General features: G+C 35.4%; 3 protein-coding genes and 1 long non-coding RNA gene across 5 annotated transcripts; 1 reads left to right on the top strand and 3 right to left on the bottom strand.

Moving 5' to 3' along the window:
• Positions 1-559: 559 nt before the first annotated feature.
• LOC103933338 (two-component response regulator ORR21-like) lies at positions 560-14,384 on the bottom strand. Its single transcript, XM_048571008.1, has 8 exons — positions 14,228-14,384; positions 12,741-12,893; positions 12,241-12,639; positions 12,055-12,131; positions 1,389-2,537; positions 1,074-1,304; positions 718-819; positions 560-607 (listed from the first exon to the last, which is right to left on the bottom strand). Exons 1-8 carry the CDS (start codon positions 14,373-14,375, stop codon positions 560-562), a joined length of 2,307 nt encoding a protein of 768 aa, XP_048426965.1. The 5' UTR covers positions 14,376-14,384.
• Positions 14,385-17,323: 2,939 nt separating this feature from the next.
• LOC103933303 (traB domain-containing protein) lies at positions 17,324-19,860 on the bottom strand. Of its 2 annotated transcripts, none has more exons than XM_009342987.3 (7): positions 19,306-19,860; positions 18,772-18,896; positions 18,606-18,694; positions 18,408-18,506; positions 18,036-18,158; positions 17,819-17,914; positions 17,324-17,718 (listed from the first exon to the last, which is right to left on the bottom strand). In XM_009342987.3, exons 1-7 carry the CDS (start codon positions 19,686-19,688, stop codon positions 17,428-17,430), a joined length of 1,206 nt encoding a protein of 401 aa, XP_009341262.2. In that variant the 5' UTR covers positions 19,689-19,860; the 3' UTR covers positions 17,324-17,427. The 2 variants fall into 2 exon arrangements, with proteins under 2 accessions (XP_009341262.2, XP_009341263.2); XM_009342988.3 differs by having other exon boundaries at positions 18,432-18,506; positions 19,306-19,855.
• A 1,819-nt stretch (positions 19,861-21,679) lies between these two features.
• On the top strand, positions 21,680-22,638 carry LOC103933305 (ethylene-responsive transcription factor ERF027). The gene has a single exon (XM_009342989.3). It carries the CDS (start codon positions 21,747-21,749, stop codon positions 22,479-22,481), a length of 735 nt encoding a protein of 244 aa, XP_009341264.1. The 5' UTR covers positions 21,680-21,746; the 3' UTR covers positions 22,482-22,638.
• Positions 22,639-24,126: 1,488 nt separating this feature from the next.
• LOC125471136 lies at positions 24,127-25,338 on the bottom strand. Its single transcript, XR_007253401.1, has 2 exons — positions 25,177-25,338; positions 24,127-24,295 (listed from the first exon to the last, which is right to left on the bottom strand). It is a non-coding gene; the product is annotated as an uncharacterized LOC125471136 (long non-coding RNA).
• Positions 25,339-26,879: the final 1,541 nt, after the last annotated feature.

The following is a 26,879-nucleotide window of genomic DNA, read 5'->3' as shown; positions in this document are numbered from 1 at the left end:
CCTAGATTTTTAATTAGCATTTGGTTTCTCTTTTTAGATTTGTTTTGCCGATCACAACATTTTCCATTCGAAAACTTTGTATTTTCATTGGACCAAGACTGCCATTTTTTATTTTAGGAAGCTAACCATGCAAGAGTTGACCAAATTTTATTCAAACTTTTAGACCATAATTTTTGGCATAAGTTTGATGCGATTCGGCTAATATGGGCCTTACTCAATTTTGTTTGCTATACATGCAAGCCTTGCCATCATAGCCACACTTGAGTTTTTTTTTTCTTGTGAAATAGAGTAAACATTTCAAATGTCTTAACAAGGAAAGCATACTAGGTCTTTATTTTATTTGCAAAATACAACTTAGCTAGACAGCCAAAGTTCACCTTAGCTAGATGCCAAAGGTTCAACTTCATAACCAAAGTTCAATTTATTCAGCAAACTATTATAACTATTACACCGAAGCAAGCCAGCTCTATAATCTAAATCCAATCAAAATAAGTAAACAAATTTCTCCAGGACTGGATTTGGATTATTCTTGCTCGCTGTTAACTCCCTTTAATACAAACTACAAACCATCACCTAATAAGGCATTCAGGAAATCATCGTCACAATCCTGCATAAAAAAAACAAGTAAAAGAACCAAGATGTTGATTAGCAAAACTTATCAGAGATACCATGTCAAAATCGTATAAGTGATAGCTATAAATTGAATTCTTGACTTGCCGGAAAAGGGAGTGCTGTCTGAAATAACATGTTGTAGTCCTCTGATTCAAAGACATTGCCGCTGAATTCAGGGTTGAGGACTTGTTGATCACCTCCCTGCTGCTGCACACAACCACAATATAATTAGTATCGTGATGGAATCCTTTGTGTGTTCGTGCGCGTGTGTGTATGTGCTTAAAATATGAAATGAACATGCATGCCTGGCTCCAAGATTGTTCATTAGGTCCGTTTTCTTCAACATGGTATGGGCCAGAAGATTTAGGGTTTGAAACCTATAAGTAGTATATATCGTGATCGAGTAAATATGCGTGTGCACAAGAGAGTATGTGATAAACTATGAAATGAAGTAGGCATGCCTGGCTCCAAGATTGTTCATTAGGTGCATTTTCTTCGACACAGTATGTGCCAGAAGAGTTAGGTTTTGGGACCTGGTCAGGAGAAGGGTCGGAAACTTTGTTCACAGCAGTGTCCAGACCTTGGTCCGCAACAGCAGGGTTCATTTGATTCGGAGTAGCGTCCGGCACTTCAACTGGATATAAGAAACTAGAGAAGTCAGGAGGAAGTTGATCTTGATCTCCACCTTGTTGCTGCAAACATTAAAGCAGACAATTTGTTGAGAAAACAGTAGAAAAGAAAAGAAAGATCATTAAGGTTTAGGATTTTATATGTACCTGAGAAGAAGGAGGAGGCTGATAGTTGTTCTGCTGGTCCACGAAAAGATTACTAATCATCAAATCATCAAGAGCTTTGTCCATTTCTTGTCCTGGAGACAAATTATTCTTGTTGACCAATGTAGGAGTAGTAGTGCTATTATCATCGGTATTCTCTGCTGGCGGTGGCAACACTGAAACATTTTGTTGCTGATCTTCTCTGTTGTTACTGAAATCTTTTCGAAACTGATATGCACTAGAAGTAGTAGTGCTAGTCCCAATCCCAGCAGAAGGCGACAACGATGAAGAACCTCCTAAGGTAGCCATTGGTGGAGTAGTACCACTCAGACTCACGTTTTGAACCCTATTGGTCAAGCCATTGATAGTCTCATTGTTGAAGTTAAACCCATTTGATGAAAATCCACCAGTCCCATTGAAATTATTGAGTATTCCCAGTAGCTCAGATCTGCCATTAGGGCTCATCATTTGGGTTCCTGAAAAATTACCAATCAGCTGCTGATTAGTAACATTGTTCTGAATTCCAGGTGTGCCAAACTTGTAGCTGAATGGGTTGTTATTGGTGAAAATGCCATGCTGCCTTGCTTGTTGGAAAATTTGGATCAAATTATTTGTAATAATATTATTGGTGGTAAGTCCAGTTGTATTGGCAGCATTAGAAGACATGCCTCCACTTGATCCAAAATTGTTCATCAGTTGTTGCATTCCAATAACCCCTGGGCGGCGACTTGCTTGAGAAATCAGCTGATGATTCACATTTCCAAGCCATGGTTGATGGCGGAGAAGATTAGCTTGAGTGATATGGTTCAGCAGACGGGACTGCCCCGAACCGATAAGTTGAGGCATGGATCTCATGGTGTTGCTGCTGCATGAAGATTGCTGATAATTAGGGTATTGGATCGAGCCAAGGAGATTAGTGGTATTTCCATCAATCCCAGCTGAGGATAGTTGAAATGCAGAGGCAATATTGATTGGAGATGCTCCCATTTGCTGTTGTAATTTCAGGTACTGTGAATATTGGTCTCCTGCTTCCATACTATTGAAGACCGGTCCTGGATGGGCAAATGCAAAGCTTGACCTGAACACCCTCTCAGACAAGCACTTGGAAAGTCTAGCTTTCTCAGCAACTCGTTTCAAGAACATACGATACTTCTGCAAATTCACATAAATATGCACACACCGTCATTAACAATTTGGTCATTAAGCATAATCTTTCTAGCTCATATACATATCCATACAAATGTTTTGTGATAAATATTGGAATACTTGTTACCGTGCAACAAATTCGTACTTCTCTTTGCTACTAGGGTTTGGTCATTGGGTACCGAAAATAGCAAACAGCCGGGTATCTTAAAACTTATTGAGTATTCCTTCGTGAGCCAAATAAATTGTACTAGTTCTACTAAGTACCCGACCATTGCAAAATATGAGATTATCACTTGCTATTTTGGGTACCTAATGGCCATGAGGAAGGTGTCGTATTAGTTAGACCAAGAAAAAAATGATTTAATACTATACGTACCATGACATTAGTAATTCTAATATGTAAACTTCTAGACAAATACATGGTTACTATGCAAAACTCTCTTTTGTGTTATTTTGCAAGAATTGACTGAAGGAAAATTTGTGAAAAACATGTTCATTTAAGCAACATCAATAGCATGCAATTAACAATTAAAGGCGGAATCATGCTTGTATGCACTTAAAACAAAACATTTACCCATGAAATTCAAAGCCTAGTAGATAGGTGAATCAAGACTCAACTCAAAACAAAATGAGTTGAGAAATCAATACCTTTGTAGATTCCTCTTTGCATAAGCAAAGGCTAATCACCCAAAGAGAGGGCCTTCATTCCTTGCATCTTGGATCCATGGATTTGGATGGATGATAAGGTTTCTCCAAGTTCCCAAAATTGAGAACCTCTAAGTTTCCACACCAAGGTATATTGTAGAAGAAATGAGTGACCTAGAGGAAGTAAGATTGCTAGCTATTCCCCTCTAGATTGGCCAAAATTTTAGAGAGAAAGGAGAGCTTGTGTTCTCATCCTTTTCCCCAAAAATAACCCTTAGTAAATTTTAGGCTATAAAGTCCTTTATATAGTCCCTTCAAAATAAGTGACCTAATGGACCAAAAGCCCTATTCTTTTACACATGGCTAGCCTATAGGTTTATTGGGCTTTCAAGCCCTTTGTTTTATTCAAGTTGTCATACAACTTGAGTTAATGGGCTTGACATTCAAATCCCATTGGGCCTTGCGGCCCAAAACTAACCCGAGGTCTTTAACGAACTTATTCGTTTGATTAATTAACATATTAATTAATCCTTGCCATAAATAATTAAACCATTTAATTATTCTTACTCATCTCCGTTGAATCTTCAAACTCTACCTTACACGGTGTACGATCCATTAGGTTCCTTTTAGCGAGGCAGTGGGCGATTCAAACTCTTTCAAATCGATTGTGAATTGAAACTTACTTTCAATTCTCCCGTTAGTGATAATACACTTTTAGGGCTTCCACAAACCATGAGTGACACCTAGCAGCATATCATGGTTACCCAAGCTAATCAGAAGAGGTGGAGAACCTATTCAGTTTAGGATTACAAATGCAATACGGTCTTTCTCTAATACAATACTCTTGACCACATTGTTTGGTTTGATAGTTTATTCATGTCTACTATTCAATGTGAATCTTTGTACTTATATGATTACCTTGAATATGATCTGGAACGCATTCCAACATCTCATTCATACTCTGGCCAGAGATTCTAAATCATATCATAGAGTATTCTCCCTCAAACAGTTTGAAGGTTAGAGATCCCTTGTTGCGCATTCACTTGCCTCCATGGCTAAGTGGCTTAACCCCAACGATGCCGTGGACACCCTGATAGAGTGACGTTGACATAATCAAAGATTAAGGACCTAACCACAAGACAACTGTGATGCCTCAGGTCAAAAGACTAATTTGCATTATCCCAACCATGAGTTCTCATGTGACATGAATATGAGAACTCTTCGTTGATCGTGTTCAGTGAACTCATTCTCTATTGAGCACCTACGTACTTGTCTTGATGTCACACACACCAATGACTCGAGACTAGTCACTCTCCCTGAGAGAAGACATAGCACGTACTGATCTTAACGGACTGTCAATGCCCAATTGACAATCCTATGATCAGGAACGTTTAGGATGTGTCAACGAAAGAATGGTCTCATGAATCTAACTTCTTTAGATCGCATTCTTCCAATCACATATTCCTTGGACTTATCGTTTAAGCATATAACATTTATATGAGACGGCTCAAACAATAATGTTTGCCCTTTAAACTACATTAGTTTGAAATGTCCGTAAAGTATCATCATATGATTGGTTTTAGGGCACATTTCCAACAATCTCCCACTTGCACTAGAGCCAATCAGCTTAGTCATCATTGATGATACCTCTTCTGTAATTCATTTCATAAATGGCTGAGTAGTAGGCCTAGACAATGGATATCTATATGTTATCCATAGAAGCAACTTTGAGAATAACGACGTCACCATTATACATGATTCTCAATCATGTGGTTCAGTCTCTCATTTGAGTTCGGACCTTGATGAGACCTTGATTCCCTGGCTTGAGCTATCGCCCCATTAGTGTCATACACTTTCTGGTTGGAACCGAATGAAGAGTTCATGAATGAACTTTCCCATCCAAACAACAATGTTGTAAGCTTCTATATGGCAATATATTTTGCATACATGATGGAACACATTAAAGTCATTTACTTTTAACGTTTCCACCCAAATATCTCTTTAGTCATAATGAAGAGATATTCTATGATGGATTAGATTCATAATCTAATACATTTACGCTTCCATTACGTTACTCTAATTCTTCCTCATTCTTAAGGAATCCATCCTTAGTATTTTTTAAATACCTAAGGATTCACTTGACAGTTGCCATGGTTCTGATCCTGGGCTTGCATTGATATCATCTTGTACCGTTCTAGGTACGACTTATATCAATGTTTTCATACAATATGAAATACATAAATCACCTTTCTGCGTATGCATAAAGGATTCTATTTACGCATTATTTCTTTGGGAGTCAAAGGGTACATTCCCTTTGAGAAGAACAACTTCCTAGTCTCACTAGAATTGTCATTCTAATTGAAGTTTATCATCATATGAGAAACTTCCTAGCATCTCTTGTCTATTTTAGGGATTGATATAATCCAATTATATCTTGAAATCTATCATTATAGATTTCCATCCCATGTATATAGACTATGTCTCCCATATACATTCTATCATTATAGAATGTTTAAAGTCATAACTTTAACGATGAAGAATTCCTTTCCTTTTCAAAATTAATATATATCATGTATATATATTCAATTTAGGAATATAATCAACTCCCACTAATCTTTTGTAAACCTAGTAAACAAAAGATTCATTTACATCTTTATGAGAAATCAAACAATTGATCTTTTCTCATAAGACGTTTATGGCTCCCACTAGCTTGCTAAGATCCATGATGGATGGATCTCTACAACTAACATGTCTTAGAAGTATATATCATATATATATGGGTAATTGATAATGTCCAACGAACTAAATCTTATTTATGTTCATTCTTCTCCTAATGGAGAAATTCATTATCTTATGATGCTACTTTCCTTGATATTTTTCAAGGAAATTAATCTAAAGTGTTACTTTTTCCTTGGATCAAATCTAAGGAGGTAAATATTTTAGACGTCTTACTCATCTACTTACATTTCTTGAATTCTTTGAAACCTTTTGCAAAGTATTCGGACTTATGTTTATTCAAAATAAACTATAGTCCAACCGAGAGTGATCTTCGGTGAATGTCATACAACATGAGTAGTATTATGTTGTGGACAAGTGCCACTAATATCTAAGTGAATTAACCTCAACAACTTTGTGATTCTTTCTTCTTTCCAAAAGAATAAAGATTCGAACATTTCGCCTCTATACAATTTTAACAAGAAGGTATTGGATCCGGATCTAACGATCCAAAGCATCCATCTATGACCAACTCGTAACTTATGTTTTAGAGGTATCACAACTCAGTTGGGATTAGTCACTACCTTGCAACCTTTTGGGTTTTAAGCATCGTTATATTCTTAAACAGTTAACACTACCACATCATCTCTACTATAGAGACAACCAATTAAATTACAATAATCTAATTTATTGATTAATAAAGAACAATGTTTTTGTCAAACAAAACATTTATCCATCTCTACTATAGTGACGGATTTAAGTTCCTTAAAATTGGAATGTAAAGACAATCTTTAGTATTTTCCAATTTCTTTGGTAGTTCATGTGAGGAAGTAAGTACAATCCGCTTTCGCAGAGATCTATATTCGATTCACGTTTGGAATGTGAAGTACTTTCTCTTCTCTCATTAATCTTCTACTTCTTATTAGCACACTTTTACAACAATTGTAAAACATAGTTACTAATACGGAATCAAGCATTCAAGTAGAAGAACCAACTGTTTTGAACTATTTCAAGAACATATTACAACACCTTCGAAAGGTGTGTTCTTGACACTTGCAAGACATTTCTTGCAAATACCCCTTCCAATGTCCATCCTTTCATAAAGAAAGTTTGTTCCCTTGGAGTTATTTTGCCTTCTTCATTTGACTTCCCTTTTGACTACAATAGTCATGGTCCCTAAACTCCCACTATCTCTCTTGAAACTTGTTTCAAATGTGTTATACACATCAAACGATTTGGAGAGCGTGCGGTTATTGTTCACTATATAGTTTACAATAAACTTAGTGAACTATTAGGATAGGGACACAAAGGTGAAGTCCTTGCCTAGTTTCCGTCTCGTTAAGTGGTTTAACACTTCAACACTCAATGATTCAAAATCATCATAAGTCCATATAAATGGACTATTTTTGTCAACCAACCATTATGTTCTAAACATAATAACAAACTCTCAAGAGTTGTTCAAGGCAACTCTCATTTCTTCATACAACAATTTGTAAGTGAAGAATCATGGCACATAAAGTGTCCATGCCCTTGTGCTTACTTCTCAAGTTCCTTGTTCGTGTAACAAAGAGACAAGCACTAAAGTTTGTGTTGATTAAGGTTTGTTCAAAGCAACTCTTATTTCTTCATACAACAATTTGTATTTGAAGAATTATGACATTAAAAGTGTTCTCCTTCTCATGTTAGACTTATCTAACATATTCTTCCAATGATACATTATCAATAGGAAGATTGTAAGGATGAGACTACTTAATTACATCTACAAGCCATTAAAGACAATCTATGGGATTGTAGAACTAAGTCCGGAAATTAAAGCGTTTGGTTTTTCTTTGTCAAGTTTTGGATAGCGTTTGCAAATATATTGGTAAACAAATACATAACGAATATAAATTGATTGATTTTAAGCCATTTGATTTGGGTCTTTAAATCAAATAGCACCACCCACTATTTTTGGCAAATTCCATATCCCTCATCGGAATTCGAGAGTTTTGGAGGAAACTCTTAGTAGGGTATGGGAGGCTCACTATTACCAAGCCCACCTCACGATGATACGATATCGGCTAGCATTAATAATAATGAGAGAGTACGCTTACTCATTTGCATCTCATGCAAGTACCCATCTTATTTGGCCTCTAGAGAATGTTGCCTCACAATGATATGATATCGGCGCCATTGCACTTAGTTAAGTTATTCCCACCATGCTTAGTTCATGAAGGGGTTCAAGAATAGCCTCACAATGATATGATATTGGCCATCCTCGTTGCCTACACTCACCTCATCATATGCGTATAGACTCCTCCTGAGTGTAAGCATGCACTTTGTACTCCCCCATGATAGGGTGAAGCCGGTGTACAAGTCACAAACGATTGGAGCCTACCACGGTGGAAGGCCACGAAGAGATATTCAAAGCACCTCTCGCTTATCAACTTAATATTGGTTTGTTGAGGGTTTTAGGTCTCATCACATATAAACATACATTTTAATCCAATTAAAACATTTTGGTCCTATTACAACTATTGGTCCATTTGATTGATTTAGTTGTATATAATACTCCCACTAAGCTTTTAAAACGGTTTTTAAAGCAAGAGTATATGATACTACTAACATAAGGTTTGCATTCATTGATGGACTATATAGTTGCCTTAGGGCCTTAGGATGACTATGAACCTTTGATTCGATTCAAACACGAGCCTAGTGTTGAATCTCGGTCTAGGGATGGTGATTGATTTTAGTTACGCGTTTAATCACATTAAGGCGTGTTGTCTTATTGGGCGTTGGACCCAACTACTCCAATTTCATGCATATCGAATAAAACAAGAAAGGAGTACTTCAAAGTAAATAAGAGCTTATGCTCTTTTACAACAATTGATCAAATCAAATTACTTTAAAGTAAAGAAGAGCTTATGCTCTTTTACAACAATTGATCATATCAAATTACAACCAAAATTTAATCTACACATTCCCATGGTTCAAACAAATTTGAAACGGCCTTTCACATAGCTCAATTATCGTAGGCTAAGGTTCATAATCACCATTTCTTTAATTAATTAACGCTTTAACTATTAAACTTGAATGCAACATTTTCATTTGGTTTTTGTATCCATAGAATTGATTTAAATGGAGCTAAATGAAATGAAAATCCAATTCTCATTTAAAGAGACAAAACAATTTTGTTCTCTACCTAATTTGGGCCAAAATGCTATGACCTCAACTTGTTTGGGCCATAGTGCAATTAACCTCAACTTTTGGGCTATTTTGCAAAAACTTAAACTTTTGGGGTCACTTTGTAAAAACACAAAAGTCCACTACTTCATGTAATTACAACTAGAACCCAAAATTTTCCACAAAAAAATAAAACTTCATTAAAGGAGCAAAACAATTTGTCCTTTTAGTGATTTTGGACCTTTACGTAAAAACGTAAACTTTTGGGTCAAAATGCAAATACACAAAAGTATCAAAACTTTATATAATTGCACAAAAGCCCCACAAGGACCCTAATTGAGTAGGGTGGCTGATTTTGAAGCAAAGTAATAAAAAAAAAATTTCAAAGTTTTTGTAAGTGGGGTGTGTGTAATGGAATAAATCATTACACACCAAACCCACTATAATTTCTTTAATTTTTCAAAATAAATATCTAATATATTTAAACATAAGAAATATTTCAAAACAAAAACTTTATGAAATAAATCAAAACTTTGAATCAAAACACCAAACCTTTTGTTCTTGGCAAGAACATATCAAGAACAATGAAGAACATTCATGAAAACCCATAAGAGCTCCATGAACATTCTTCACCCAAAAACATACCAAAACCACTCAAACTTAAGGGAAATAACATACAACCATACTAGGGTACATAGGGGTTCCAAAAGTCACTTTAAAACAATTTTAACAAGTCAAACAAGAACCCAAAATTCCACCCTTTGGATTTGGCCGAATTTCCCCAAAAACATGGCACCAAATTTTAGCTCCAAAATTCATGCTCATATGAACTACATCTACAACATTTGAGATGGCAAATTTTCTAACAAAATTTACATTCAAAGAAGCAAGAATAAAGCTTGTAACAATTACAACATTCAAATCACAAACTATGAACTACAAAACCCAAAAGGATTCACCAACTACTAGACTTAGGCTCTTGATACCACTTGAAGGAAAATTTGTGAAAAACATGTTCATTTAAGCAACATCAATAGCATGCAATTAACAATTAAAGGCGGAATCATGCTTGTATGCACTTAAAACAAAACATTTACCCATGAAATTCAAAGCCTAGTAGATAGGTGAATCAAGACTCAACTCAAAACAAAATGAGTTGAGAAATCAATACCTTTGTAGATTCCTCTTTGCATAAGCAAAGGCTAATCACCCAAAGAGAGGGCCTTCATTCCTTGCATCTTGGATCCATGGATTTGGATGGATGATAAGGTTTCTCCAAGTTCCCAAAATTGAGAACCTCTAAGTTTCCACACCAAGGTATATTGTAGAAGAAATGAGTGACCTAGAGGAAGTAAGATTGCTAGCTATTCCCCTCTAGATTGGCCAAAATTTTAGAGAGAAAGGAGAGCTTGTGTTCTCATCCTTTTCCCCAAAAATAACCCTTAGTAAATTTTAGGCTATAAAGTCCTTTATATAGTCCCTTCAAAATAAGTGACCTAATGGACCAAAAGCCCTATTCTTTTACACATGGCTAGCCTATAGGTTTATTGGGCTTTCAAGCCCTTTGTTTTATTCAAGTTGTCATACAACTTGAGTTAATGGGCTTGACATTCAAATCCCATTGGGCCTTGCGGCCCAAAACTAACCCGAGGTCTTTAACGAACTTATTCGTTTGATTAATTAACATATTAATTAATCCTTGCCATAAATAATTAAACCATTTAATTATTCTTACTCATCTCCGTTGAATCTTCAAACTCTACCTTACACGGTGTACGATCCATTAGGTTCCTTTTAGCGAGGCAGTGGGCGATTCAAACTCTTTCAAATCGATTGTGAATTGAAACTTACTTTCAATTCTCCCGTTAGTGATAATACACTTTTAGGGCTTCCACAAACCATGAGTGACACCTAGCAGCATATCATGGTTACCCAAGCTAATCAGAAGAGGTGGAGAACCTATTCAGTTTAGGATTACAAATGCAATACGGTCTTTCTCTAATACAATACTCTTGACCACATTGTTTGGTTTGATAGTTTATTCATGTCTACTATTCAATGTGAATCTTTGTACTTATATGATTACCTTGAATATGATCTGGAACGCATTCCAACATCTCATTCATACTCTGGCCAGAGATTCTAAATCATATCATAGAGTATTCTCCCTCAAACAGTTTGAAGGTTAGAGATCCCTTGTTGCGCATTCACTTGCCTCCATGGCTAAGTGGCTTAACCCCAACGATGCCGTGGACACCCTGATAGAGTGACGTTGACATAATCAAAGATTAAGGACCTAACCACAAGACAACTGTGATGCCTCAGGTCAAAAGACTAATTTGCATTATCCCAACCATGAGTTCTCATGTGACATGAATATGAGAACTCTTCGTTGATCGTGTTCAGTGAACTCATTCTCTATTGAGCACCTACGTACTTGTCTTGATGTCACACACACCAATGACTCGAGACTAGTCACTCTCCCTGAGAGAAGACATAGCACGTACTGATCTTAACGGACTGTCAATGCCCAATTGACAATCCTATGATCAGGAACGTTTAGGATGTGTCAACGAAAGAATGGTCTCATGAATCTAACTTCTTTAGATCGCATTCTTCCAATCACATATTCCTTGGACTTATCGTTTAAGCATATAACATTTATATGAGACGGCTCAAACAATAATGTTTGCCCTTTAAACTACATTAGTTTGAAATGTCCGTAAAGTATCATCATATGATTGGTTTTAGGGCACATTTCCAACATTGACATCTTCACACATACACACACATAAGTTCTCTTTCTTTCATTAATATTTCTGTTATGACTGAGAGAAACGAAAACCAAACATTAATGAGTTAATTAGGCCAGTTGATCATAATAGTATGTGCGCCTCTTTGTACTCGAATTTAAACATCCCTTCCTGTAGGTTACACTAGCTTAGAATATATATATATATATATATAACAAGAAAATGGCATAAAAATAGATGAAAATGACCTGCAAATGACTAGCTACATTTTCCCTGGTCAAGCCTGGCACATTCATGAACTCGAGAATCCTCTTTGGCACTGCCTCTGCATGAAACCAATTACATTAGTCAGTACAACGCAAGTATGTATTTAAACACAAAAATTAAAATTAGGAAAGAAAAAATGAGAATTGGCAGTAGAAAATATCACATACTGTCCAAACCGATGTGTCTAATGGCCAATAGAAACTGATTGTGAAGTGAATTTGTCCACACCACTTTTGGCTTCTTTGGTGCAACCATGCGTTCCTCATTATCGCCTTCCCTATTTCTCTTTTTTGCCTTCTTCGCCTTTGCCTCGGCCTTTTTCTCAAGTTGTTCCTCATCAGTATCCGAAGACATCCCAGAGTTAATTCCATTGTCCACCTCACCAGGTGCTTCTCTTGGAGCACCTTCTATTTCCTCTATGACAACAGATTTACCTTTCTTAGCTGCCTCAGCATACTGCCATACATTTTTAATGTCATCTTTGCTCACAGGCTTTACCATATAATCAGCAAATCCGCCCTCTAAACTCTTTAGTATCACATTCTCGTTGTCATCTGCGGACATCACTGCATTAAGAAATGAATTAAACAAAATGAGTTGGACATGTATTGACTAAAACTAAAGTATACTTAAGAGATTAATTTTTTCACTTAAAAATGACACTCACTAATAACAGGTAGCTTAAACTCATCACGAACATGCTTGTGTAATTCAAACCCATCCATCTGAGGCATATGGAGGTCCGTAACAACAAGATCAAATGCGCCTTTTTGTGCTCGAAGAATAGCCAAAGCATCCATAGGATTCTTAACAGCGACAACTGAAATCAAGTGTGGCAAGAAAAAAAAAATATTAGTGTTGAAGTAAGTGTGTGTGTGTGTGTGTGTGTGTGTGTGTGTGTGTGTGTTTGTGTGTGTTGGATCAATGAAATCTTGCAAAATTGTTCAACGAAGTAGTAAAGCGATCTAATTGAGAATGGGTCTTAGAACCCTCATAAGCAAGCATGCATGTGATTTACCTTAAAATCTTATATATACGCAACTAAGGAATGGATCTCGTAAGGGGATTTTTTTTCTTTCTTATTATAAAAAACAAAATAGTTTTTTTTATATACCCTGATTGGAAGTAACGAAGTCAACAATTTTTTTTTTTTTTTTGTCAAACGATAGATTTTATTAGATTAGATGTTATATTAGCTACCGAAATGATTTGAACTCACGCCGTCATGCAAGAGTTCAACACCTTTCCACCACTATGGTAAAGAGTCACTTGCAGGAAGCCAACAATTGACCACCCCTTCTTTTGAACCAAAAAAAAAAAAAAAAAAAAAAAAAAAAAAAGCAACCATTTATTCTTTTTACTAACTTAAAAAGTTGCACAGCCAAAAATTCTAATTGCAAAACAAATATATATAGGTTTTTATGATAATTCTTACAAAAAATTAAATCGGCAGAAAGCCTGAAACTAAAAAAATTAAAAAATTCTCTTACATCCTTTGATTGAAAATGATAAAATAAAAAATAAAAAATAAAAAAAACCGCATGCAGCCAAAAATCTGATCAAATTTATATTGTATAAGATGGGATCTAGCTAGGTCTAGTGTCTATAGAAAAAAGGTTGGGTCAGAAAATAATTTTTCCGTAATTTTTCTGAGAAATATGTCAAAAGGCATGCAAAGGTCTTAGACAAAAGAGTGAACCATTTGAAGATTTTTTTTGTCAAACATATGAAAACGAGTTAGCCATTTGAAGACCTAGGTAACTTATGAAACTAAACAAAATAAACATGATATGACAAAACAAAAGAATTAACCAATTATTTTAAGAAATATTTAAATCAAAATGTCATTTTATTGAATTAAGAATAATCTAGATGAAATTTTCAAATATAAAATATATAATATACAAAAGGCGCCAATTCATGACAAAAATTCCAAATTCCACTCTTGTTGTGTACATAGGTGGCCAATCAAAATGGAATTTGTCTTTGAATTAAGCAACAAATATTAATTCTTAGAAATTATTGTCATACTCTTAAATCTAAACACAATATCTAAAAGAATAGGCGCAAAATCATATTCAAAACATTTTTGTTTTGATTTTGGTTACATATTTGAAACAATTTTAAAGTAGTAGTAGTCTTCAATCTACATACCTTGATAGCTCCATGTTTTGAGCATTGCTGAAACAATAGCTAGAGTGGTGGCATCGTCGTCCACAACCAAGATATTGATCATACCAACGAAAGAGGGTTTGGAAATGGAAGAAGATTGCCTAAACTCAGCACTATCTGTAGCATCCATTGCTTGGAATGAAACTTCTCTTGCACCAAACTATTCAGTAGTGAGGGGTTTATATAATGCAAGGGCTGGTTAAGTCAGCCGTGACATCAAATAAAGGCGCAACAAGTGTAAGAAAGCTGCTTAAGTTAAAGAGAGAGAGTGTTTACCTTTATCTAAATTACCTCTATATTTTTTTCAGACAAATGCATGCAGTTTACATTGTCAGTTACAAAAGATGTATATGCATCGCCCACTTTAACATTTCACACTAATTAATGGTAAAATCTAGTATGAAATAAAACATTTATATTATTTTACCAAACATATGAGATTCTTACATAGAGTTCTTTGTGAAGAAGATTTCACAATCTTTCAATTTAATTGCCTTCCATGAAAAATATTTTCCCAAATTTGGAGTACCATTCCAATTTTTCAACCTGAATGCATATCATTTTATTTGCAATTCAAAATTTGAAATTTGGTTCATTTTTTTCAGGGAGTGTTGTTCAGTTAATTTAAGACAATTCATACATTTATGCAGTTAGCATTTTTGTTAGTTCAATTTATATAATTTTGAATTATCCATTTCATAGTCAGCCAAGTTACTTCTCACATCTTGAATTAAGGTGTTATTAGTGTTATTTAGTTAAACATCTTCAAAAAAATTATGAATGAATACATGTAGTAGTTATATATATATTAACGTGGAAAGAATGGTAAACATTAGGAGTTTGTATTGAACAAAGAATGGTAAAAAAAATTAGGAGTTTGTATTGAACATCTACTAGTTCTAGCTTGATTAAGTGATGTATTATCCATTGTATATATAAAGAAATAATAAAATCTCTTGAAATTAACAGTTTAATTATTAACTGTCTAATGACCTAACGGGGTTAATGACTTTACGATTTCCACGTAGCTGCCTATAACGAATCAGGAAAAATCATTTGCACAAGGAAATAATAGAATATCTTGAAATTAACAGTTTTAACAGTCTAACGACCTAATGGTTAATAGCGTAATGGTTTATTCTTAGCTGCCTATAACAGTTCATGACCAATCATTTGCAATATATAGGCAAATTTGCTAGCGTCAATCACCACGTGCTAGTTGAAACCAAAATTTATTTTTTCGCCAAAGTATGTACTCTCTTATTTTTTTATTACAAGCGATAATAATATTTTAAGTTACATTATGGGGATAGATGGTTTTGAACCTAAACGCAACACGTTGAAAAGAAAGACCCTATTCATCAAGGTAATATATCAATTGTTTTACTAAACAAACTCATTTTGTCACATTTTTTTAACTAAACAAATTAACTACTAAATGCTATAATATTTACCTCTTTTTAACCAAAAAAACTCAAAACAAGAAAATCAAACGCAGAATATTATGGTTTTTTTTGTCCGTAAAATTCAGAAGATTATTAAGTAAAATTGTGAAAGACTAAAGGTGAGGCCCGTTATAGCAAAAGCATTGGTAGCAAGAAAAGTGGTCAAATTTCACTTCTTTCTGAGTTTCGTGTTTTAAATGTAAAAGCTGGTAAATTTGTTTGATATTATCTTGTTACACTTTACAGTCTCAACGTCTCAAACTTTTGATTTCAAATTGGAGGGAACCTGAGTATACCTCTGCCAATTGGTTGTCTATTAGGGCTGGCTTTGGCTCACAATAACTTACCATAAACTAAGGCTAATGTGTACATTAATATAAAATCTCGGAAATGAAACCAGGATAAGGTAACTGGATCGTGGTATTTGAAAACCATTGTCTTAGTTCAGTCCATTGTTTCTAACCAAGTGATATGACAATATTGCCTCTCTGTTTTACTTCAAATTACAATATTAGCATCAGTCATTTATTTACGTATATGTGGACATCTATATCAAAAGAGGATGTTCAAGCATTAAACAAAGGTGAAATGTTTTTAGTGGTTGAAATCCAACAGAAAGAAGGAACGAAATCCAGGGCCATTGATTGCATTCTTAAACTTTCACCACCTTTGGATTATGATTGGCTAAATTGTCATGGACTCATGGATATCGTTTAATGACATCCTTATCGCATAATCTATTAACCAATTGACACTTGTCAACTGTCTATTGGTTATAATTACCATCACTCAATTAGTTAATACTGTTAGAGAGTTAGTTACAAAGGGTATTATTGTAATAATCCATGTAATGTGGATACTATATAACACATTGTAAAGGCTTGTAATAATTCAAAGTGTGAAATATAAAGTGTTCTAAAATTCCTTCATCTCTAAGCTTCTATCTCTCTCTCTCTCTCTCTCTCTCTCTCTCTCTCTCTCTCTCTCTCTTTGTAACTCAATTTCTCAGTGTTATGATAATCAACCCTAATACAACCATTTGTCAGACAATACCAATGGCCAATCGCATGGTTTGCTCACAATATTGACGTTATTGCTGACACATACGTTTTAATAGAAGTGGGCCTTCTTATTAATTGTATGTAGGATCCACTTGTATTAAAGAGTGCGTCAGCAATAACGTCAATTCCAGAAGTCATCCCAAAAGTGAAGCCATATGTACCAAGTCGAATCACTCTTTCACACCCAGAGTAGGAAAGCCTTAAACAGGAAGGTTTAATTAGAGATGTAAAAGTTTCCTATAAATTACTTGGTGTTTTAATGCAGTTTTTGTTTATATCCTTAATTGTTGTATTAAGCTCCCCTGCCACCTCCAAAAAGCAACATAACATTCACCTTCAGCTTTAAGCAGTAAATAAATCAATCTTACTATTTTAATTTGTTTGAGGTGAATATGAATTGCAATAATACAAAAATAAATTATAAGCTTTTGTAGCAACAATCTTCAGTTCCCTTTCCTTATCAGTTTTTTAATTTTTTTTAAGAAGATACTTGATTTCTAATATTTAAGGATTGATTACTCCTTACAGATCAATCACATTTTGACACGTTTACAGAAGTTATGATGTAGGTGTAAGGAAGAATGAGTCCTTAAATAGAAAGGAGCCGAGCAGATTCCAAATCTATATACAAAACAAAGATCAAATTTTTTCTTTTTCAGCCATTTGGGATTTCAAATCAAAATGGACACTCTAACCCACCTTTTATGAACTGCTCATACAATGCCCACAGGAGGGCGGCAATAACAGTATCTCTAATCAAGTCCTGGACCAACTTCACAATCCAACCATTAGAAGAAGCATCAGTAGTACCTGTAGGCCTCTGTCCTACAAGGTCCCTAAACCTTAGGTCTCCCAGGTCAGCCAGTAAGGCATAAATCACACCATTCATGTGTCCCTTTCCAATAACCCCAACTACTCTCTTACTCTTATTCACAGCTTTGCTCCTCTTTAAAGACCATGCAAGGTACTGAAATATGCAACAACACAAAAACAAAAGTCACTTGTTAACTTTCATTCTGCATTGTATTATAGAATGTTCATAATCCGGGTTGAATTGAGATACTTACAGTGTCTCGCTCATGTATAAGAGGTTGTAGGAGTGAAGGATATGAAGAACTTAGCTGCTTATAAAGCTGAAATGTGCTATCACTTGTACTTGATTCCTACATTGTAATCAAATATACGTTTTGTTTGAATAATTAACATAATTAAGATCTAGTAAGTATTGAACAGTTGTATAGTTTATTTTTATGTTGTAATATTATCTTGTTAATCAAACTTTACCCTGTCTAATTCATCATTGAGATTCTTCTTCGACATATCGGACTGTGATGTTATCCCACGAACAACAGAGCTCACTAAGCTCAGTTTCTCACTCCAAGTCAGAGAATTCCAAGCCCTTTCAAGCTGCAAAAACAAATTATATACAATTTACCAAGATTTTGCATCATGAACCTTTCTACAATGCTGTTAATTGACTTACGGTCAAGTTTATCAATCACATATTAAAAACCATACTAATCACTTATCAATAATTGTAACTTTGTAAATACGCATGTAGTGTCAAGAATATCGATACCATCAACAACATGTCCGTATTAAAAAAATGCAGTTAACGGCGTAGTAGAAAAACTTATATATATAGTCCTGTATTACAGTAGGGTTTCGATTTGCGCATACGGTAATTTCAATTGGACGATCCCCCAACACAATTTGAGCACCAACTTCTTCAGAGGCTTTTCGAGCAGATCGAAACTGCAGTCCATTAAAGGTCACATGGATATGGTCACACACCTGATTTCATTTTCAAGCAGTACATTTTGTCATCAATAAAATTTAATTGTAGTCAACTACCTCATCACCGAAAGGACGATTGGTGTCGGATGAAATCTTTGATGAGAAAACAGCCAACAGTACTCGTAACGCTAGAGCAGTTTGACCCCCTATGACATAAAACTAAACCAATAATTTCATCTACACATAAAACTATTAATTGATACACAAGAAACTGGCTTTTTACCCAAGTTTATGCTTCGACCTACGGCCCCGAAAAACCCAGTTCCACTCAGAGAGAACATATTAGACCTTAATTGTTGGCCTCCTGCCTCACCATCCATGGAGGCATCAGCATACATAATCCCAGCTCTGAAATTGGGTTCTGCAACAATTTCAGTTAAGATGTGGAGTATGGATATATGGATGACTGAATGTACATAATCAAAATTATAGCAATATTTACTGAACTGTATGACTCGGGGCACATAATCTCGTATTCAAATTGAAGGAGTCAAATGTGACTCGGAATAATTTATGAACGTCACTACAATTATTCTACAAAATAACAATTGATTAATCTATGTACATATAGTTGAAAAATAAGGGATAATTGCAGCAACAATCCTTGAACGATACAACTCGAAGCACATAATCGAAACCAAAGCACTAAATGCGACTCAGGGTGTAGTTCATGAACATTGCTACAATTAACCTAAAAAATAACGATTGCTATTGTAACTATGTAACATTTTGAGATTAAATTCCAAGTCACACTTGCCTGCTTCTACATAGCTCCACCACCACATTATCCGGCTTCACTGCCCGGACCACGCGTTCGACCTCCACTGCAGAGTCTTGAGAAATATGATTGGTTCCGACCAACCAGATGGCCTCCGGCTCGACGAACTCTGCCCTCCATGCTGGGACGGGACCGAACTGGCTCTTCTCGATCAAGAACAAGCTCCCATTCTCAGCCAAATCAAGCAGTTCAGGGTGAGTTCTGGCTATTATGGCTCTTGAGTCCACCGAAATTTCTGACCTGAAATCAAAGTCCGGCGGTGGAGGTTTGATGGAAACCTTGGAGGGTCTGAGAGGCCTGGGGGTGAGGAAAACTGGGTTGGTGCGGAAAATTGGGAAGCTTGATGATTGAATGGTCTCCATGGATGAGATGAGAGAAGAGACCTGTGTTAGACGGAGAAACTGACTTTTAGATAAGGAAACTAAATTTTAACGGTCGGACAGAGAAAGAGGGAAGAGGTATGTAGTTTTTTTCTGTTTTTAATTGTTGATAGTGTAAATGTGGGTCTCTTGTGCCCATGAAAAATGGGATTTGGTGTTTTGTGGATTTAGAGATACATCTTAAGAAATTGGTTTGACAACCTAATAGGTTTTTCCTCTTTTCATTTGTTGTTTCTTGTCTTTTCTTACATAGAACTGAAATGTGATGACAAAAATAATTTAGGAGTCCGTAAATTAACAGGTAAGACAAGATTTTTTTTAGTGTACTAAAAACACGGTCTATTATATTAAATGTCATCACTTTCATTAACCCGTCTTAATTTGTGATTTGCTACCATGCACTTATTTGAGGTTGGGTATGTTATATGTGTTTAATTTGACCTTAGTAAAAGGTGATGATGAAATTTTTTAGCTCAATTGAATTATCTTTTATACAATAAGTTTTAAACATTGCTTAGTTACAATCATACGTACAAGACCTGACTCTTTCATTTTTCAATCGCATGGAGAAACACTAGATTTAGTCTAACAAGCAGCATCAAAAGAAAATCGAGTAAAATATAGAGGGATGCTAGGTACCTTTTCCTCTTGCATTTTCTACTTGTCTTTCCCACTCATCATTTCCACTATCAGATTAAACTACAAAGTTAATGCTTTAAAATCATAAATTATGTTCTTGAACTTTTACCCTTAATGAATTTGAGAATTGAAAACAAAACAGATTAATAAGGCCAGGCCACTCACCCATCAATGTCCCTCTCTCTCTCTCTCTCTGTCTCACTCACTCACTCTTCGACTTCCTCCCTCTAGGCAGCAAGCGACTAGCTAAGTTAAAGACGTCAATGGAGTTTTCTTTTCTGGAACAGATTACACGTATTCCACTTCAAAAAACATCTGAAATTTTGAGTCTTTCACTTATGAATTTTGTTACTGCTCATGGATATATAAAATGCTACAAGTTTTGGTGGTGGTGAAGTCATCCACCCGTTGCCCAGGTTTTCCCCTTCAGAACAAAAAAAATGAAAAAGAAATAGGAGGATGGGGGGAGAGTGATTGAGAGATGAGTGGATGGGTTGACAACTGCTCAACGGAATTGGCTACAAATTTTTTTATGACGAATTTTGGATTTTTCGTATCATGGTTTGTTTTCGTTAATGTGAATTCAAAACTAATCTGGTGAATCGAGCTTTTATATCATAATAAACTAGCAATAATGTAATTTAAAATTGCATTTTATTATGTCAAAGAAAATTCACCTTGAAGTCTTGGACACTCTATTCTCTTTTTTATGTTAAAAAGAAAGCTAGACAATTTTTAATGGTGCAGATGACATCCGTACAGTCAAGCAAAGCTAGGAGTGTGATGTAGATGCTGATAAAGTGATCAGCATGATGCAATTAAATTATATCACCCCCCTTGCCCCACAACACGTCTTACATTATAAGTATAATACTAATTAAATTTCAAAGGGAAGATCTTGATTAAATGACCAGGTCGACAACAGCTAATCTCTAGCTGCTATAGGAGACTGCTTCAGGGCTTAATACGTGTTCCCTCTGTAATTTTTTATTGTGATGGAAGTATAAATGACATATCATCTATTTTTATGTAAGTGGTGGAAATTTTATTTTTTAGATTATTAACTTTTTAACATACATATCTCATCATTTAGATAATGACAAATGATGTATCACCTCATGTACCTGTTATACTAAAAAATCTCTCTATTTCAACACCACCTCTCACTCATAAAGTGTTAATTCTTAAATCTTAATCATGATTAGTCCAATTTAGTCACACAAAAAGATTTAAAAAGCCAGCAAAAGCTCCGCGATTTTCCCACGCTTCTTACAAAAACAAAACAAACCCCCATTTTTCGCGTATAAATAGGATGATCATCTCACATATCCGTTACAATTCATTAATATTTATATCGTGGCACGCATTTGGTCATGAATTCACATATATATAAATACATACATGCACATAAAAATTGTATGTAGATTATACCTTATGGCCAATCCGTATAGCAACGTGCCCAAAACCCCTGTTGACCAACCAACTACAACCTCCAATCCCAATCCCTTTATACAAATTCCTCCGACTCCTCCTAGCCCTCCCACATCAACCCTACCTGACGATTCCTCCTCCTCCTCATCCCCGAGACTGGGCGTTCGGTCCCCATCGGGAGGCTCGACATCAGGCTCGCCGAGGGGGCATCCGGTCTACCGGGGAATCCGGTGTCGGAGCGGGAAATGGGTGTCCGAGATTCGGGAGCCACGTAAGACTACAAGGATATGGCTTGGCACTTACCCTAAGCCAGAGATGGCGGCGGCTGCGTACGACGTGGCGGCGATCGCGCTGAAAGGGCCAAATACTCCCTTGAACTTCCCCAACTCGATTCTTACGTACCCGATACCGGCTTCCTCCGCCGCGAGTGAAATACGATCTGCGGCCGCTAGGGCAGCACAGTCGAGGGCCAATATGTTAGTTCCCCGGGGGAGGGAGAGCGGAGGGAGATCAGAGCCGGGTGGTGTTGATAATGAGCGTGGGGTGGTGGGCCAGCAGGAGGAGGAGTTTATGGATGAGGAGGCGCTTTTGAATATGCCGAATCTGCTGGTGGACATGGCGGAGGGAATGCTGGTGAGTCCGCCGAGGATCTCTTCCGACAATTCGCCTGAAAATTCCAACGGAGAAAATCTTTGGAACTATTAATTAATTATTTAATCAGATTTTCGGTATCTGGGCTCACTATTTGTATCATCATTCGGACTCAGGAAATAATAAGCAAAATCAATGCTTGCATTGTAACGGATATCATCAGTGATTAAGGGTATGATTCACGAATCGCAATATATTAATTAATTACTTATTTTTGTGTGTTTTTGTTGGAATTATTTTTGTTTAGCTGCTTCATCACATGTACTGCTTTCTTTCGTTCTTGCAGCTGATTAGTATTATGTTAAAGCTTTTATAATTACTAGCTCTGGGAAATTAATGGTTATTAGGTGATGGATCTTTCTACTACTATCATATGATCACAACTAACTAGTTGCATTGCATATACTAGTTTGCTGTTTCTTTGAGTAGTGTACATGTTGATTGATGGCATGAAATGCTCCTGAATGCGCTACTTTCCTTTTTGGATTTGTGATTAGCACCTGAACGTTTAGGTCTTGGTTATAAGTCAAAGTTGCTAAACAACAGGCAAAATTTGTGCCCAAGATTTAGGGCATATCATATGATCATATAAATACACTATGCATTACCAAAATTACATAAACAATTCTCAATTACTATTTTTGGTGATTGGATTCATTAATGATAGGTTTAATTAGGAGATATAAAGAAGAGATGTTGAGAATTAATCTCACATTAATCAGAGAATAGACTTTGCATGAGCTAGCTTATAAGTAAATTAAGCGACTCTCTATATAGCCAATTGGTTTTAATTGTGGAACCCTAACTTTATCCAAGGGAGAGCTTAAAAATAAGAGAAGGAAGGGGAGTAGAATTAACTAGTCCGCTAGTTCATCTGATTTTTTGCTTTGTTTTTAGGTATGATCAAGGATTTTAATAGGAAACTAACAGTTTTCTGATTCCATGTTTATAACACATGAGAAAGTTAAGAGGTGAGGGCATGGACATGCTTACTTAATGGATATGGGAAAAGGAAGGAATTAGAGATTTAGAAATAGATGAAGTAAGGAAGGGGATCATAATTTTTAGATATTTTATTATGGATTTTTAAGGGTATACTCGCACTTTTTAATTTCATATTTGTCAGTAAACATGTAAAGAAGTTAAGAAGTGAAATTGTTGTCATATGCAAACATCAAAATGATTCCAATTCTAGTTCTTATCAAGTAAACATGTGCATACCATATTAGTAATTAGATAAATATTATAGAGACACTTGGTACCCGGAATTGTGGTTGAAAATTGGGTTTGGTTTTCAGATCAGCATCAGCAATATAAATGAGGAGAAGAGAAGTTATTATCCCTTGCGCGTATATGTACTACATAGTACTAGTCTTACGGATGTAGCTAGGTAGGTATTTGGTAGCAGACTTTAACATAAAACTTATTATTTACACTGACGGAGGTACAAGAAGAGGGATCAGGATCCTCTCCTGATCTAAAGATGATGATCCTTCTGATCAAGGAATATGGGCCGTTAGATGAAAATTCAACGGTTATAATTATTATAACTTTAAAGGAACCCCCTTGTTTATAACCGTTGGATTTTCATCCAACGGTCCACACTCTTTAGTCAGGAGGATCCTCATCCTTAGATCAGGAGAGGATAACTCTTTTTACTTTTCTTACATCATTTTTAATTTACGAATATCGAATCAAATGATTGAAAAAAATTAAAAAACACATTAATAAAAATGTGTGAAAAGTAAAAATAAATATACGTATAACACCATTCATATTATATGCTGCTGCAATTTGTGGCAGTGTAAACGCTCTATTTCTGGCGGACCTGTGAACTGACAATCAGCGTGGCCCTGTCCTTCTCTCCCCTGTGGAAAAGATTCTTACAGAGATATTATTTCTATAATTCTTGGAATCAAAACATCGTATCTGTCTAAAATGTATACATACACCAGCGCAAAAATACGCAAAAAAAGTAAAAATATCAGTTGTGTTGCCACCAGGTTAGAATGCATAGATTAAGTTGTACACTACAACCGGAACAAAACCCAGCAATTCTAGGCTTCTAGCCGTATGGATCGATTGTGTTGCCACTACTAGAAAATGGCTCTAAAGAGATGCGGATATAAAAGCAGTCTATAGCATGTTAGAGGGGACTAATCAATAGATTTCCATGCCCAACAATGTAAAGAACCGACATCCGTGGCATGCTTGGCTAGAACTGACATACAAAAATAAGGGTCTGTTCTGGATTTAGTTTTTAGTTCTCATTTGCAAGAGAAAAATATGTGGGAGAACGTATAAAAAAAAGATTCAAACTTTTACATTTCAAATGAAAGAGAGAAGTCATCAATAAGAAATGGCCATTTGCATGCCGAATCTGCCGAAATCTGCTGGTGGACAAGTAAGGATAAAAGTTTGGGAACGAAGTATGGATCTTATTGTGTTGAACTCTCACAAATTAGCTTGAAAGATAACAAAGTAACCACTAGCCTCTGCTATAGGAGAAAGATATATAATTAATATTAACCAAAAGATAAGAATGCATTTGATACAACCCAAGAAATATATAGCAATAATATTCCTTCCGGAGCAGAGTCCAGGCTCTCTCCGATGATCTTCTAATTATCGGACAAAAGATACGATCAGTTTCATGTATTACTTACAGGCCAGATATACATACATACATATATATGCATGTAAGTATAGAGAGAATCATTTTCTATTTACAGAAAGCTTACTGCGTTACCTCCAAATGTATCCACGCAGATTATTAATGATGCTTTCCTTTCCCTTAAACAATGAGACTCCTCTTCCATCTCTGACTTGATCTGTCTCTGAGCCTGGAGCTGCATCCTTTCTGGTTGTGATATAATTAAACCAAACCAATAAACATCTAGGAGCGCACGGTTTTAACCTCTTGCCCAACTTTATATATATATATGTATATGAAAAATACTAAGAATATTTTCTCAAAAATGGGACTCGTCATATGAACTCTCTGTCACCTCACAATTTAACGTCAGTTTTTATGTTAACATCATAAAACATTGTGCTAAAATATGAAATAACAGAGAATTCATGAAGAGTCTTATTTTTTAAAAAATATCATTAAAATTTCTCATATATATACCCATCTTAAACAAACGATGAGAGTTGGCTAACCAGTTATATTGTCCATATAACTCATATTTTATTAGGAACACTAGTTTCGGTGATCAGTGATCACACATGCGATGTTCCTATAATGCGCTACATGACCAAAATGCACTATTAATTAAGGGCCAATTTGCATCCTAATCCAGCATTTTAATTAGCGCAAATTTCACTCAAAACAGTGAAAAATGATGACACGTAACTTTTTCAGGCAGACAGAAGATTGTCTTTCTATTTCTCGACATAAAATGTCGATCAAATTAAAGTGTTAAAAAGTAAGGTATGAAAAAGTGGCGGTCTGAAAGGAGAGAGGAATTCTTGTAGGGTTCTCATTGTGAGTATTTCAAAAATCTTTCTATCACATTCATTTATTATATATTACACGGTTAAATTTTATTAAGTACAATTTATATTTAATTTTAAATAAAAAAATTTATAATAATTTATAATCACATGATATACGATAAACGAATATAATTAAAAAAATTTTAAAATCCTCACAATAATATCCAACAACCTCTAAGTTCAAAAGATGCTGTAGGTTAAAACTTAACGACACCCTGCCGAAAGCCGCTTTAAAAAGTTGCTAACGGTGTCGGATGGTATCGCATAGTGGACAGATGCAATTGATCTGGTCTGGAGGACGACTACTGTTCCTAAAGTGGCTATAAAAATTATATTAAAAAAAATATAATCAATATCAGTTTACTACCTTTCGTGATTTTCAATATTTAGTACATCAAATTTTTTCGTTCCAAAGTCATGCTTAAAGTGTAAATTTTGGGACACTCTTATATCTGTTAGTCAAACAGTTAATTCTTCCGTTAAATGATGACGTGTTGCCCATATAGATAATGACTGAATTCTACGTATCGGGTCCAAGTGGAATTTTATTTTTTTTATTTTATTTTTTCTTTCTTCTTCTTTCTTTCTTCTCTTTAGACCATCTCCAATGGTTGGGCTAAAAGTCAAATTTTTTAGCCCGAAAAATTTAGCTTTTAGCCCAAAAACAGCTTTTGTACTCCAATCATTCTACCCTAAAATTTTAGTCCGGGATTATTAAAGAATGAATTTAGGCTATTTTTTTTGTTAAATTAATTTTTTTAAAAAAAATAAATATGTAGACTATCGTAAATTAATTTTATGTACATTTTAATCTAAAAAAATTTAAATTCCGATAAATATTGGCTAGAGTCCACCCCGATTTCTGGGCTAAATTTCGGGGGGAATTTGGCATTGGTTTAGCATTTAGCATTTAGCTCAAAATTTCCCCTTGGGTTGGAGTGCGTTTGGGGG

This window comes from the organism of the source record quoted next, unplaced genomic scaffold (assembly GCF_019419815.1).
Source record: "Pyrus x bretschneideri cultivar Hongxiangsu unplaced genomic scaffold, Pyrus_bretschneideri_v1 Contig57, whole genome shotgun sequence".
Taxonomy (NCBI): domain Eukaryota; kingdom Viridiplantae; phylum Streptophyta; class Magnoliopsida; order Rosales; family Rosaceae; genus Pyrus; species Pyrus x bretschneideri.
Note: the sequence above shows the minus strand (reverse complement) of the source record. Positions and strands in the feature narration are given on the sequence as shown.

Coding starts and splice junctions, on each gene's coding strand:
- LOC103933338 (XM_048571008.1), bottom strand. CDS start 14,375: ATGGATGCTACAGATAGTGCTGAGTTTAGGCAATCTTCTTCCATTTCC. Junction 12,132..12,240: donor TAGACACATCGGTTTGGACA/GTATGTGATATT, acceptor GGTTTCATGCAG/AGGCAGTGCCAAAGAGGATT. Junction 820..1,073: donor ATGAACAATCTTGGAGCCAG/GCATGCCTACTT, acceptor GGTTGTGTGCAG/CAGCAGGGAGGTGATCAACA.
- LOC103933305 (XM_009342989.3), top strand. CDS start 21,747: ATGCACATAAAAATTGTATGTAGATTATACCTTATGGCCAATCCGTAT.
- LOC103933303 (XM_009342987.3), bottom strand. CDS start 19,688: ATGGAGACCATTCAATCATCAAGCTTCCCAATTTTCCGCACCAACCCA. Junction 18,159..18,407: donor GCGCAAATCGAAACCCTACT/GTAATACAGGAC, acceptor TTGTTTTTGCAG/CTTGAAAGGGCTTGGAATTC. Junction 17,719..17,818: donor TTATACATGAGCGAGACACT/GTAAGTATCTCA, acceptor TGCATATTTCAG/TACCTTGCATGGTCTTTAAA.